This window comes from Mauremys reevesii, linkage group 1, assembly GCF_016161935.1.
Source record: "Mauremys reevesii isolate NIE-2019 linkage group 1, ASM1616193v1, whole genome shotgun sequence".
NCBI lineage: Eukaryota > Metazoa > Chordata > Testudines > Geoemydidae > Mauremys > Mauremys reevesii.
The window spans coordinates 298663911-298679858 of record NC_052623.1 but is presented as its reverse complement, the minus strand read 5'-3'; the positions used below and the strand labels follow the sequence as shown (position 1 = coordinate 298679858).

Below are 15948 nucleotides of genomic sequence, written 5' to 3'. Positions count from 1 at the left end.
CTGAGGAGATTCCAGGGAGCACTGCAGCCCAGAGGGCAACCCAGAGAGGCTGCCAGAACTTAGGGTCCCCAGGCAGTTATACCAGGGGGGCTCGCCAGCCCATGGAACAGTCCAGGATTGGGAAGACATGAAGCTGGTTTAAAGTCACCACAGTCACCCCATCTGGGCTGTGAGTTAGAACTCCTCACCTAATCTGCACTGATACATCATGTTTAAATATCCGCAGCCATTGGAACAAACTGCTCAGGTATACATACTCTGTACGCACAGGATGGAGGTGGATGGGGCAGTAAGTGCTAACTAAACAGGATTATATGTTTTCCACAAAATGAATAGCCTATGTTATTTTTAGCATTTATTTGACTCATGACTAAAAGCTAACACTACTTTAGAAACAGGAGGAGTGAGACAGAGTTAAGGTTATTTATAGTATTTTATCTCCATATATTATTTGTTTTTTGTTTTACCTTACCTTAAAAATTCCAGAATTAAGGTTTGTGTTTTTAAAATGTCAACATTTGTATCCTTAAATAATTGCTATGTCCTATGCTTAACTAAATCCTTCACTTCATCTTAATTTTTTTACCTGAAGTATGTAATAATCAATTATGCCAATCGGTTTCTGTAGAAATAAAAGTAGTTCTGATCTGATTTTGACATGGGAGATATTCAAATAGCATTCTGTGTAGATGTACAGCCATTGAAACTGTAGATTAATTACTTTTTAAATTTTAAAATATTTAAGCATGTCAAGGCAGTTTTAACTAATATGATTTCAGTAAATAAATTAAAGAGAAGAATGATTTGTTTCACAATTCAAATGGGATTTGATCCTGCAAGGGGCTGAATACTCTGACTCCAATCCAGTAGAGATGTTAAACACATGCTTTACTTTAAGCGTTTGAGCAGTGCCATGCATTTCAAATGTTACAATCACAGCTTCCCAACAAACTGTTCACTGGGTTGCAGTAGAGGGGACTTAGAGCAGAAAAGAAAAAAGGGATAGGGAAAAGGAATTGGGTTCTCTCTGATGTCTCAATCCCACTACCCAATAAGATATTTTTTCCTCATGGACAGCAGTACAATCATGCCTGTCCTGGGACATGTTAACTATGGGTAGTTACTTAAATAGCACTCTGTGGTATAATTTTTGTTTTCTATATAACTCCTATTACCTCAGCCTCCATACAAGTCACTTTGCTTCTCTGTGCCTCAGTCCTCATCTGTAAAATGGGGATGAGAGCACTTCCCTACCTCAGAGGGGTGTTGTGATGATGAATATATTAGAGTGCAAAGCATTCAGATACTATGGTAATGGAGCCATATAAGTACCTAACATAGATAGAAGGGTATAACCGTTGCTGTAAGAGATTTCCTGAATCATAAATGATCCTTTCGCAAAAAAAATTTCTAAACAATTGAAAACTTGCATAGTTATAAAGTTGACCAAACTATAACCAAAATATTCACTGAATATTTTGAAAAGTACATGATTTTTTTTTACTGAACATTCTCTTGTATCAAATGCACGGACTGCATTTTTTTAAATGTTTTATTTAGAATTATTTTCTGTTGAGCTGAATATGTCTCCATATCCATGATAACTTTAGACCAACATGATGCAGTGTTATGCAAATTTAACATATTTATCAGTCTGTCAAATTGTGCATGAAAGTGTGCCATACCTTCTTATCTTTTCAGTAAAAAAAAGTTGACTAGAGAATTGTGGGCTCAATAGATTGCAACGCTGCATAGTTTTGCCATTATATTTTGTAGAAATAGATCTAGGCAATACAGCTCCTATTTTAACACAACTATGCATATTGAAACAGCGTGTGTGTATTTAATAAATGAGTCATAGTAGAGCTCCATATGCTAAAACCTTATGGTTTAAAAAAAAAATTGTATCCACATTATGGGCTGTTGGCCTGTAAAATTTCATTTAAGGCTAGCTAATGTCTTCCTCATGAGTTTGTGTTGTCTTATCTTGTTGGTTCTTTTATCCTTAATTTATCAGCAAAGAAAGCATACCCTCCTTCTTAAAATCCCATTTTAAAATTTAGTTCTTCCAAGTATTTTCCTTATGATAATTTCCACATCAATAATGTGTCCACAGCCTTCCATGTTACCCCATATTTTGTGTTGTCAGAATTAAATTATAAACTCGTTGGGTTAGGGACAGTGTTTCATTCTGACTTTTTTAAAAGCACTATATATTTTCCATGCTAGATAAATAATTCCTATAACAGGTGATTCTAGATCAAGGGCTCATTGTTTAGTGTCTTTTTGGCACATATCAGAAATAGTTTCCTAAAATAGTCTAAAAACTAAATATTTGCCTCCACTGAACATATTTAAAGAGGGCTTTTTTTCTTCTTCTAATCTCAATCTGTACCTACCCTTCCTGTTGCTTGCCAGGTAAAATTCATAGAGTGGATATTGACTGGAATAGCTGGCATCCTCTGCTGGGCTTTTCTGAAATCATGAGTGAATGGGGCCATTTTCCCCTCTGAAACAATCAGAATATCCTCTTCAAAGCCTGTAAAACAAAAATATACAGCCTAGAAAGAGGGAAATGAAGCAGGATTCTCATGTATGATGAACATTTACTGTGGAGAATGCTTATTATCGCTACCAGCTAGTTCTTGGGAAGACTAACCACTGGGCTAAACTTTCCCTTTCCTATGCTACAAACAACAACAATGTTTGAACCACCTAAAGTTTCCACTGGCACTTCGGTTTTCACGGATAAAAGACAGAGCTCAAGTGCACCGGTTAGTCTTTGTGGAGGGCTACGCCTTTCAGCAGGAGCCCCACTAGGGCAGGTTACCAAACTGCTTGGAGGAGTAACTCACTGAAGCCTCTAGGCAGGGCGATTTCATGGGGCTGGCAAACACGTTGCTGAAGCACCTCCAGGGAGACACTAACTGGAGCAAAGAGCCGGTGCTAAGGCGAGGGGGGTAGAGCCCCAGCTTACCTATCAGGACTCTGGCTTGATGAGCATCAATCCACATGTAGAGAGTGTCCTCTTGCCGCTGCGCTGCCCGCGCCGGCAGAGCCCAGAGGCTCAGGATGCTGCAGAGCCCGAGCGCGGAGCAGAGGGCGCTCGGACCGGCCATGCTGCTGCTGCTCCGAAAGGCGCCGGGCGCTGCCTTCCCCTCGCCCTGTCCCGCGCGCACACGCCGCGTGTCTCCGCGCCGACTGGCTCTGGGCAGCGCCGGGCGGGCGGGCGGGCGCGCTGGCCGCGGGGGGTGGGTCGGTGGGTTCGCCCCCTGGCAGCAGCGAGCGGGGCTGGGAGTCGGGCTGAGCGCGGCTGAGCAGGGACGTGCCTGGGAAAGGCACCGGCGCCCCGCGCTGCCGCTGAGCCCCGCTAGAAGGCGCCTGGAGCAGGGAAGCGAGGCCGGGCTGGCAGCGCGGCTCCGCCAGAGGGGGCCGGAGAAGCCCGCCGAGTCCTTCCCTTGCTCGCCCGCACTTCCCGGTGCTCGGCCGGCGGGGAGGCGAGGGGGTGTGGAGGCGCAGGTGGGGGTGGGAGGCACTGGGGTGGCGTTAGGTGGGGCATAAATGGCAGGGAGACACCTGGGAGGGGCGAGTACAGGGGCTAATGGGGGGGTGTATTGAGTGCTGGGGGGGGCATAAAGGTAATGGAGCGTTGTGGGGTGAGAGGGACAGAGGGCATGAGTGTGCAGTTGGGCGGTGCCAGTGGCACAAAAAATATTCTTGGAAAATACTATTTTCCATCCAGGTTTATAATTATGATTAAACATACTTTCAAAACTCAGTTCTTAATGTCATGGAAATCAATGACAAATCAGATGTGCCTCAAGACATGAGTTTTATAAGAATGGCATGTTGTGTATCAGCTGGTGCAAATACTCTGAGCAAAAAAAAAGACACATTCATTTGTCTTTATGTGTGGAATATGTATATTGCTATCTGGATTTATAATAAATTTTTAAAAGAGTTTTGCTTCAGGCTGGAAACCAACCTGTAATTTATACAAGACTAGGAGAAAACTCTCTCTGGGGGAAGATTATCCCATAAGTGCCTACTGTGGTGTTTCTTTCATCATTTGTGGAGCATTTGATCCTGGAATAGAAAGACCACTGCTCTAATCCAGTATGGTAGTTCCAATGTTTATTTCCTGCCTTATTTCTGTTATTTTGACTGAATGTCTTTTAAATTTGTCAGAATATATTCAGTATAGTATCTATTACAGCTTGGAATTACAAGTATATTTGGTTTTTAAAAGCCGAAACTAATAGATGTACTCTTACTCTGAATTTTCCATGGTTTTACATTTTTGCTTGAAGATGCTTTCAGAATAAAGGTGAATAAACTAAATGCAGCATTATAGTTTTAAAGCAAGTGAACATTAAAATTATGATAAACTATATGTTTTTAAAGTATTTAATCTTAATTTTCACAAATGATGGCCATTGACATCCAAGGATTTTGTAAAATAACCAAAGCATGGATAGTATTCCACTCCCCTCCTTCTGCACCTATCATTTTAACAGGATTTTGTAATAACAAAAGCTCTCAGTGCAAGGAGGCCCTCTACAGGCTGATTTGTTCAATAGCAAATTGCTGAAGAACTGAATCTTCTTCCAAAAGTTTAGTGAAGGATAACACATCAAATTATGATAAAACAAAACAAAAATCATTTTTATTGGGGCTTTCTGGAGGATGATTATATTCTCTTCAGCAGCAGAACCTTTTCAGACCATTTTTTTTCTAACAATGGTGACGGTAGCCCACTGGCATCTGAGCATGGCTTCTCCTTTTTGTGTCTGACCCCAGCGAGACATCAGCCCCAGAAGTTCCTGTTCTATTTTTTTCTGTTTATTTTCCTTGTACACAGCTATGTTACCATCCTACTCCTTTGGCCTGGAAAGCTGAAAATCTGTCTTCCCTAATCCCAGTGCCAATAGCATTCTTTGAAGAAGGTGTTCATGCAAAAACAGCCGTCATTTTTCTGTAAACGCTAAATCAGACAGCAAAAGAAATAACCCTACCATGGCTGTGGTTTTTCAGGAATCTTTTCCACAGTCACCATGGTGATACACACACAGCCATTATTTGACTATATTGGGGGACAGTAAGTGTTTCTGGGGGGACCAGAAGAAAGGGCCAGCTGCCACAAGTTAGAGCAGCACCCCTCCAAATCCCCCACATAACCACGTCACACAAATCCTTTGAGTCTTCTATAGGTTAACACCAACATCTTGAATTGCACCCAGAAACTTACTGAAAGACATTGCAGGTCCTAAAACAGTGGTATAATGTGCTCCCAACATGAACGATTAGTGAGCAGATAGCTGCATACTGCACTAGTTTAAGTTTCTCAGTAGTCTCAAGGTATTGAGTTCCTTACAGTAATATACAGCAGTGGCTCTCAACCTTTCCAGACTATTGTGCCCCTTTCAGGTGGCTGATATGTCTTGTGTACCCCAAGTTTCACCTCACTTAAAACTACTTGCTTACAAAATCAGACATAAAAATACAAAAGTGTCACAGCACGCTATTACTGAAAAATTGCTGACTTTCTCATTTTTACCATATAATTATAAAATCAGTCAATTAGAATATAAATATTGTACTTACATTTCAGTGTATAGTTTATAGAGCACTATAAACAAGTCGTTGTCTGTATGAAATGTTAGTTTGTACTGACTTCGCTAGTGCTTTCTATGTAGCCTGCTATAAAACTAGGCAAATATCTAGGTGAGTTGATGTTGGAAGACCTCTGCATACCCCTGGTTGAGAACCACTGATCTACAGTCTTGAGATGACAAAGGCATGGAAAATTGTGGTAAGATGTACATAAAAAGCAAAAAAAACCCAAAAAGAAACAAACAAACAAAAACAATTCTCACCACAGGCAGGTGAAAAAAGTGCCCTTAGCTACAGCACCCAAGAGCAGCCCAGGATGTAACAGCACAACTAAGTTGCTTATCAGTGTTACAAATGGTGGGTACATTCAGTTGGTGGGGGTACCAATATAAGTTTTGCCAGTTCTTCCATCTGGTGATATATGTTACATGACACTGTCCAAAAAGACAGTGAACAGATGCCAATTCAGTGTTTTTGTTATGGCATAGTTCTAAGCACTATACTAGTTATGCTTCTCCAGCAAGAATCTAATTATTCCCCGTAAAACATTAGTTAAAACACGAGACCTGGTACTTTATGGATCACTCCTTCAATGATCAAATAGGACCTAATTCCAACAGATAACTCTATAAATAGCTTTCAACACGTGTGGAGCAAGAACTGTTGGATTTAGGGAGACAAGCTTTCTATAGAATATTGTAGGTGTCATGTGAATTTGACAAAGTAAGCAATTATAATTCAGGAGGCATTACAGCACTCGCAAAAGCCTACATCTATGATGAGTTCTATTAACAAATCAGTTAAGGATATAGGCAGATTGAAGATAAACTTAGATTCTATACTCTCAAATAGTGATACAATGTGTGGCATCCTCTCTCCCTGAGCCTGTGGGGAAGAGTTAACTCAATAAAAATCAATATTCTGCCTGGGCTCCTCCATATTCCAAACAGTCTAGCTGTATAATCCCTCCATTTTAGAAAATATAATAATATTATTGGATCCTTCCCATGGGTCTCTAGTCAATGCCATGACTATCATTTAAAAGACTCCAAATCCCCAAGGAGAGGTTTGGGCTCCCAGACCTACAAAATTGTTATTATGTGCTCATCATGTCAGAGATATCAAACCATTTCCAGCATGCTAATATCTTTATACACACACTGGTGGAAATTGAATGTGTATTAATGTAACCAATTTTCCACTCAGCTGCTCTTTTTCTCCAGTGGAGAAAAACAAGTAGACTGCATGAAGGGTCTGGGCTACCCTAGCAAAGAGGTATCAATTTCATCCTTGCCATCATGCAAGAGCATCTATTTGAGGCAATTCAGACTTGCAGAGTGAGAACAAACCTATAATTTGGAGGACTGGCTGAGCAGGGGGATCATATGGATTTCCTAATTAGTCAGTGGTGAGAATTTTGGCCCTTTTCTAACACTAAAGTAATGTTCTGACCTGCAGCTGTCAGTGAAGTGGCAGTACATACAACTGAAGGCATGTCTATGCAGCCCCACAGTTTAGGTCATTAGTGTGAACTCGGAACCTTACGTTCACACCCAAGGTGCCCACATGGGGGAGTTACAGTTCAGCTCTTTGGTGCACATTGCTATTCACACCCAGTAGGTCTGAACTACGGGGCAATGTAGACATGCCTAGGGTTTAAATTCTCATAGAGTATTTCCCAGAGCCCCTCTATTATCCTCCCCCACAACAACATGCCATGAAAACTGTAGGGCAGTTGAAAATATTTACCCGAGTTCTGCTCCAGACAGCTCCAATTGAATTTAAACACTTGGACATGCCCTTAGACACTTGCTAATATGGCAATTTGGTCTGTGAGAAGCCCCAGAACTACTGGGACCTTAGACATGTTTCATAAACTCTTCAGGCCCATGTCCACTATGTCTACTTAGGGTACGTCTATACTACCTGCCGGATCGGCGGGTAGTAATCGATCTATTGGGAATTGATTTATCGCGTCTCATCTAGACGTGATAAATCAATCCGCAAATTGACGCCCGTACTCCACCTCCGCAGGAGGAGTAAGTAGTGTTGATGGGAGAGCCGCAGCAGTCGACTCGCCGCCATGAGGACGGCCAGGTAAGTCGAACTAAGATACTTCGACTTCAGCTACGCGACTAGCATAGCTGAAGTTGCATATCTTAGATCGATTCCCCACACACACACACACCCGTGTAGACCAGCGCCAAGTCTGGAGTTCTCTGTGAAAGCATGGGATAGGATTTATCAAAGCCCTTTAAAGAATCCCAGTGGCAGAGCATATTACATAATATTAACAATGCTTCTGTGCATCTGAAGTTATTTTATTCAAAATGCATTGGACATCAGGTTGCACAGAATTAAAGGCCTTATCCTCTGATGTTTGTTGGCCCTGTACCAAAGAAAAAAGAACTCTTATGCATATGCTGTGGGGTTGTCCAATAGTCAGGCATCTGTGGAAGAAGGTGGACACAAGAGTTAAAATAGTGCTAAGCTTTAGCAGCCAAACCGTGATCCAAAATTCTTTCCTATTTACCTGCTAAGCTGGTTTTAACACTGTGTGAAGGAGCAGAGAAACTGCTGCCTTGCACATCAGGAGTTAAAGAAAACCTGTAGCTCTGCCCCATGCCATGCCTGGAGGGGAGGAGAAAAGAAGGGAGCCTAGCTCAGGTACGTCTACACTACGGGATTATTCTGATTTTACAGAAACCAGTTTTTTAAAAGAGATTGTATAAAGTCGAGTGCACGCGGCCACACTAAGCACATTAATTTGGCGGTGTGCGTCCATGTACCGAGGCTAGCGTCGATTTCCTGAGCGTTGCACTGTGGGTAGCTATCCCATAGTTCCCGCAGTCTCCCCCGCCCATTGGAATGCTGGGTTGAGATCCCAGTGCCTGATGGGGCAAAAAACATTGTCGCGGGTGCTTCTGGGTACAGCCTCACCCCTCCGTCCGTGAAAGCAGCAGCAGCCAACCGTTTCACGCCTTTTTTCCTGGGTGAACTGTGCAGATGCCATTCCACGGCAAGCATGGAGCCTGCTGAGCTCAAGACAGTAATCATGGACGTTTTAAACACCTCGCGCATTCTCGTGCAGTCAATGCTGAACCGGGACCTGCAAAGCCAGGCGAGGAGGTGGTGGCTACGGCAGCGCAGCGACGAGAGTGATGAGGACATGGACACAGAATTCTGTCAAATCGCGGGCCCCTGCGCTTTGGAGATCTTGCTGGTAATGGGGCAGGTTCTAGCCATTGAACACCGAGTTTGGGCCTGGGAAACAAGCACAGACTGGTGGGACCACATAGTGTTGCAGGTGTGGGACGATTCCCAGTGGCTGCGAAACTTTCGCATGCGTAAGGGCACTTTCATGGAACTTTGTGACTTGCTTTCCCCTGCCCTGAAGTGCCAGAATACCAAGATGAGAGCAGCCCTCACAGTTGAGAAGCGAGTGGCGATAGCCCTGTGGAAGCTTGCAACGCCAGACAGCTACCGGTCAGTCGGGAATCAATTTGGAGTGGGCAAATCTACTGTGGAGGCTGCTGTGATGCAAGTAGCCAAAGCAATCACTAAGCTGCTGCTACGAAAGGTTGTGACTCTGGGAAATGTGCAGGTCATAGTGGATGGCTTTGCTGCAATGGGATTCCCTAACTGTGGTGGGGCGATAGATGGAACCCATATCCCTATCTTGGCACCGGAGCACCAGGGCACCCACTACATAAACTGCAAGGGGTACTTTTCCATGGTGCTGCAAGCACTGGTGGATCACAAGGGACATTTCACCAACATCCACGTGGGATGGCCGGGAAGGGTTCATGATGCTCGCGTCTTCAGGAACACTACTCTGTTTAAACGGCTGCAGCAAGGGAATTACTTCCCAGACCAGAAAATAACAGTTGGGGATGTCAAAATGCCTGTCGTTATCCTGGGGGACCCAGCCTACCCCTTGATGCCATGGCTCATGAAGCCATACACAGGCAGCCTGGACTGTAGTCAGGAGCTGTTCAATTACAGGCTGAGCAAGTGCAGAATGGTGGTAGAATGTGCATTTGGCCGTTTAAAGGCGTGCTGGCGCACATTACTGACTCGCTCAGACCTCAGCCAAACCAATGTCCCCATTGTTATTGCTGCTTGCTGTGTGCTCCACAATCTCTGTGAGAGTAAGGGGGAGACCTTTATGGCGGGATGGGAGGCTGAGGCAAATCACCTGGCCGCTGATTACGCATAGCCAGACACCAGGGCGATTAGAAGAGCACACCAGGAAGCGGTGCGCATTAGAGAAGCTTTGAAAACCAGTTTCATCACTGGCCAGGGTACAGTGTGACTGTTGTGTTTGTTTCTCCTTGATGAAACCCTCCCCCCTTGATTGACTCATTCCCTGTAAGTCATGCCCCCCCTTCGATCACAGCTTGCTTTCTAAGGAAATAAAGTCACTCTCTTTTAAAAATCATGTATTCTTTATTACTTAATTATAAAAAGAGGGAGAGAACTGACAAGGTAGCCCGGGTGGGGTTTGGGAGGAGAATAGTAGGGAAGGAAAAGGCCACTAAAAAAATTTCATAATAATGAGAGCCTTTTGGTTGGGCTGTCCACTGGGGTGGAGTGGGTGGGTGCACGGAGCCTACCCCCATGAGTTCTTACTCGTCTGGCGGGTGAGGAGGCTAAGGAACATGGTGAGGCGGGAGGGTGGTTATACAGGGGCTGCAGCACTCTCTGATCCTGCCACCGTTCCTGAAGCTCCACCATACGCCGGAGCATGTCAGTTTGATCACGCAGCAGCCCCAGAGTTGCATCCCGCCACCGCTGATCTTCCTGCTGCCACCTCTCATCTCGAGCATCTCTCCTCTCATCTCGAGCGTCCCTCCTGTCCTCACATTGATCCCTCCTGTCCTCACGGTCACTGGCATCTTTCCTGTACTTTGCTACCACGTCCTTCCACTCATTCAGATGAGCTCTTTCATTGCGGGTCACTTCCATGATTTCCGAAAACATTTCTTCTCGCGTCTTTTTTTTCCGCTGCCTTATCTGAGATAGCCTTCGGGATGGAGTAGGGAGGCTTGAAAAATTTGCAGCTGCAGGAGGGAGGGAAAAAAGGGAGAGAAGTATTTAAAAAGATACATTTTAGAGAACAATGATCATACTCTTTCATGGTGAACAACACTATTCACCTTACATAGCACATAAGTCTTCACTACAAGGTCGCATTTTGCATCTTAATATTGAGTGCCTGCAGCTTTGGTGTTACCGTTGCTGCTTCTTTCCTTTTAACGTGCAGCAGCAGAAACCACCCCGTGGCTGGCATCATGGAAGATCACTGCTAAACACCCCCATTTCCCCCCCCCCCAACCGCATGGCTGGTAGCAGGAAAGATCCCTGCTAGCCAAACGTGGAAAAGCTCAACGCCAATTGTGCCCCCCCCCGACCTTCCCCCCGCTTGGCTACCTGCAGGGAAGGATTTCTTTTAAGGCACAGGCAAACAGCCCAGTAGGAATGGCCATCTCTGTCCCCTTACTTAAATTCCTGAATTTCAACCAGGTTACCATGAACGATGCTAAATTTGGTATAAACGCGTAGTGTAGACCAGGCCTCAGTCAGACACTGACTGATGAGGAGACAGGAGCTCCCTGTTTGCCTGCCTGAAGGGATGGAGCAGCAACCTGCCAGCCAACGCAGCCAATGGAGAAAAGTAAGCCTTTCTCTTGCCCAGGCGATCCTGCAGATAAGCCCCAACTGTGGGGTAACTAGAGGGGCCATGCCACAAAATAATGAGATTTTAGTAAGACGTAGCCCAGGGAAAGAGCCCATTGAAGGCTCTATCACAAGTGGTGGAGAATGTGAGCAATGCCCTAGTCCCTGCTGAAGGGGATTTTTTTTTAAAAAAGAGAGAGAGCCCAAAACAACAGAAGAAAATAACCTTGAATGGAGATGGAAGAGCTGCTGAAGTGGATGACCAAACAAAATGCCCACTATAAACAGCAACAGCAGCAACTCCTGCAGCAGATGGTGATGCAGCAGCAACAGCTAGTTCACGAATTGGCAGCCCGGCAGCAGCAGCTGGTTCAGCAAGTGGCCTCCATTTTGTGAGCCAGTGCTCCAGCAGAGTTGACTAACCCTGCCCCATCACACTTCCCAAGATGGGGCCTGATGATGATCCTGAGCCTTTTTTAGAAATTTTTGAGCGGGTGGCCATGGTAGCCTGGTGGCACCAAGACCAATGGGCTGCAGTGTTGGTCCTGTATTTAATTGGGGTAGTACAGACCACACATCATGTGTTAGACCCCGCCACTACCCAGGAATGTGCCTGAGTTAAGGCAGCGATCCTTGACACCCTAGAAATCTCTGAGGAGACGTTTCATCAATGCTTCCGGAGGGAGCAGTACCCACTGGCTAGGTTCCCTGTAAGCTGTGCGGCCGCGCAGCAGGCTATTTAGGGCCATGCAGATCCCCCGGCCTGGCCCCTCCAGAGCTGCCAGGGAGAGGAGCCCTTCCTCTGACCCAGTCTGGCCCAGCCCCATTGGTGCTGCCGTGTCTGGGGAGAGGTGCCCCTCCACCCCAGCCCAGGTGCTACTTCAGGGAGAGAGAACTTGGGGGAGTCCTCTCTCCCCACCATAGCCCTGGGGCAGCCTGCACCCCCAACCCCTCATACCTGGCCCCACCCCGGAGCCCACACCCCCAGCCAGAGCCCTCACCCCTGTCACCCTCCATCCCTCTGCCCTAGCCCTGAGCTCCCTCCCACACCCCAAACCTCTCTTCCCTGGCCCCACCCCAGAGCCTGCACCTCCCCACCCCCCTGCCCCCCAACCCTCTGATCCAGCCCTGAGCCCCTCTCACACCCCAAACCCCTCATCCCCAACCCCACCCCAGAGCCCGCACCCCCAGCCAGAGCCCTCACCCCCCTGCACCCAACCCTCTGCCCCAGCCCTGAGTCCATCATCCCTGGCTCCATCCCAGAGCCTGCAGCCACAGCCAGAGCCCTCACCACCCCGCAACCCATCCCTCTGCCCTGGAGCTCCCTCCCACACTCCAAACCCCTTGGCCCCACCTCGCCACATGTAATTTGTTATGTGCACCAGTATGGAGGTGATTCCACAGATGGGTGGGAAAAATTAGAGAGAACACTGCCCACCGGGAGCCTGACCACACCTGGTCGCTCAGAAGCTGCAGGACTCGTGCTGAAGATGGCTCAAACCTGAAGCAAAGATGGGAGTGCAGGTTGCTGAGCTGATCCTACTAAAGCAGTTTGTTCAGATCCTGCCCCCTGGGGGAAGAGAATGTGTGTTGCAGCACCATCCTGAAACAGTGATGGATGCCATCCAGCTCACTGAGAATTACCTAGCTGCCAAGTCTCCTGTGATGACACCCATCACAGGGATCATCTGGGACCAAGAGCCCTGTGCTGCCAAAGGACGGAACCACCTGCGAACCCCGGGTCCTTGAGGAATGTAGACATGTTCCCCCCTTACCAGAGCCCCAGAGGGCTTGAGGATCAGGAGGTGCCAGGGTTCCCCACCCCAGAAGCCTAGAGCTGTTTACTCATACTTCAGTTCGAGACACCACAGGCCCACCAGTGGCACATCAAGGGAACATCCCTGGCTTGGAACTCAGGGAGGCCCACGGGGACCAGACCAACCAAGTACTGAAACAGAAAACCCCATGCACCATCCAAGATCAGATCACTGTGTCATGTGTGGCCGTTCTGGGCACTGGTCCAGAAACTATCCTTATGTGGAATGTAGCTTTGGGAAGATCTGGACTCTGCAGACACGAGCACACCAAGGGGACCCAGCCAAACTGACCATCCCACTGCAGGTAAATGGGAGATGGGGCTGGTAGATTTGGAATGTGCCTAGACCCTTGTACAAAGTGCAGTTGTTCCTAATCCAGGCCCAACTCAGGGCACTGTCATGTTACAGTGTGTGCATGGAGACGTGAGGGCCTACCCCCACACAGAAGTGACTTTAACGGTGGGGAGACAGGAAGAGCCCCTGATGGTTGGTCTCACCCCAACACTTGCCTACCCAGTTATTTTAGGCAGGGACTGGAGCTACTTTAGAGAATTGTTAACCGAGCTGGTGGGAACCCCCTTCGATGGCCAGGGGCCCCTAGCTCCAGCCACAGGCTGACCTGAAGCAGCAATCCTCGCAGGTGTGCAGAAGGTTGGAGACCCTGGTGAAGGGACATCCTAGTCTTCAGCTCCAACCCAGCCAGATCAGACCCCCTCCCAACTGGAATGGGAACCCTCCCCATGACCTGAATCAGAGATTTTGACTCTCCTCTTGGACTTTGTGGGAGAGCAACGGGCTGATGACACTGAGTCGAGCATATGCCCAGGTGGCAGTGGTGAATGAGGAGACCGTTGAACCCCATCAAGCGGGATGGTTCTCACATTTTGAGATTCAGAGTGACCATCTATACCATGTAGAGAAAGACCTGCAGATGGAAGAGATTCAACATCAGCTTTTGATGCACTGCCTCTACTGGAAGGAGTTTATGCAACTCGCCCATGCTATACAAACCACTGGGCACCTTGTGAGGGAAAAGACATTAGCTCGGATTCTGGCCCAGTTCTTTTGGCCTGGGATCTACAGAGAGGTGGCGGATTTCTGTGCCTCTTGCCCAGGGTGCCAGCTCACTGCACCTTGGCCAGCTGAGAAAGCCCCCTTCATCTCCCTCCTGCTTATGGGCTTATCCACTTTGAGCGGATTGGAGTTGACATAGTTGGCCCTCTGAAGAGGTGTGCTACTGGATATTGGTTCATTCTCACTGTAGTGGACCTGGTACTCCGAAACCGTGCCCTTACGTTCCGTGAATGCCAAAAGGGGTGGCAATGGAACTTATGAATATCTTTGCCCGAGTCACAATGCCCTGGGAAATCTTGACAGATCAAGGAATAAATTTTATGTTCCAGACGATCAAGCAATTCTGCCGTCTACTAAAAATCAAGACTCTACGAACAGCTGTATACCACCCCCAAACAGACAGTCTGGTAGAACACTTTAACAGAACCCTAAAAGCTATGCTCTGAAGATTTGTCCTGACAGATGTCCGACATTGGGACCAGCTACTCCCTCCTCTCCTGTTCGTAGTCAGGAAGGTTCCCCAGTCTTCCACTGGCTTCTTGCCATTTGAGGTTTTATATGGGAGGCAACCCTGAGGGATTTTGGACCTCGTTTGAGAAATATGGGAGGAGCAACCATCCCAAGCCATCAATGTGGTACAGTATGTCTTGAGCCTGCGGGAGAAACTTGAGGCAATAGGCTCATTTGCCAGGGAGAACCTTCTACATGCCCAAGAAACCCAAGAAGCTGCCTACAATAAATGGGCCTGTTTCTGGGAGTTTCAGCCTGGTGGTCAGGTACTGTTGTTGCTGCCCAGCTTGGAGTCGAAGCTCCTAGCCTGCTGGTAAGGGTAATCTGACATGTGAGAACTCGTGAACTATGAAATCTAGCAACCCGACAAACGTTAAGTACAACAAATCTACCATGTGGACCTTTTAAAATGATGGAAAGCCCAGGAAGGCTTACTAATAGCTCCCTACCTACCAGAGCCTGAACTAAGCCCACAGGTTGTGGAGGCTTCAACTGCAGGAGTGGTCAAGGTTGGTGACAACCTTACCCCAGAACAGAGAAGTCAGGTGCAGCAACTAATCACTGCCTTCTCTTCCATTTTTTTGACCCGACCAGGGCGGACTCACCTGATAACCCATCATATTCAGATGGAACCGGGAGTTAAGGTCAGAGAAAACCCTTGGTCCCTTCCCCAGAAACTGAGAGACTATGAAACAGGAATTCCAGTCAATGCTAGCGTTAGGGGTGACTGAGGAGTCTTTCAGTGACTGGAAAGCCCCATGGTACTGGTCCCTAAGCCCAATCAAGTACCTGCTTTTGCATTGACTTCTGCAAGGTCAATGCCGTATCAAAGTTTGATGCATACCTGATGCCACGTGTGGATGAGCTGCTTGACCAGCTGTAGGGATATTAAAGAAGGTTTATATTAAACATGGTTTATATGAGAAATGATTTATTGATTTATTGTTAATTAATACTTTATAACTTAAGATTTATGTTAGAAGTAAATTTGTGATTCCCAGCATTTAGCCTCTAACCTGCAAGCCACCAGCTGTGTCTGTGTAAAGCCTGCTCAAAGAGATACTTGGTATAAAACTTGTTAAGCTCAAAGAAATACTTTGTATAAAACTTGCTAAACATTAATTAACTCTAAGTAAGCCAAAACAGTAGCTGTTATAGTGTATAGATAGAGACCCCCACCCTCTGAAAGTTTTCATCTCACTTTATCTTTGCTTGTGAAAAGACAGGGAGTCTCACATAAATTGGTAACACCCCA

The 15948-nt window shown here is 46.5% G+C and overlaps 1 protein-coding gene and 1 long non-coding RNA gene across 2 annotated transcripts in view; one reads left to right on the top strand and one right to left on the bottom strand.

Moving 5' to 3' along the window:
* WIF1 (WNT inhibitory factor 1) overlaps window positions 1–3276 on the bottom strand; it is a 64034-nt gene extending 60758 nt beyond the window's left edge. Inside the window, exons 1-2 of the mRNA XM_039520934.1 lie at window positions 2978–3276; window positions 2400–2539 (exon numbers count right to left, since the gene is read on the bottom strand). Coding sequence (XP_039376868.1) covers window positions 2400–2539; window positions 2978–3119 — 282 coding nt within the window. The 5' untranslated portion in view covers window positions 3120–3276. The remainder of the gene's footprint in view (window positions 1–2399; window positions 2540–2977) is intronic.
* The window catches only part of LOC120396049, a 55032-nt gene that overhangs the window by 16928 nt on the left and 22156 nt on the right, over window positions 1–15948 (top strand). The window lies entirely within an intron of this gene.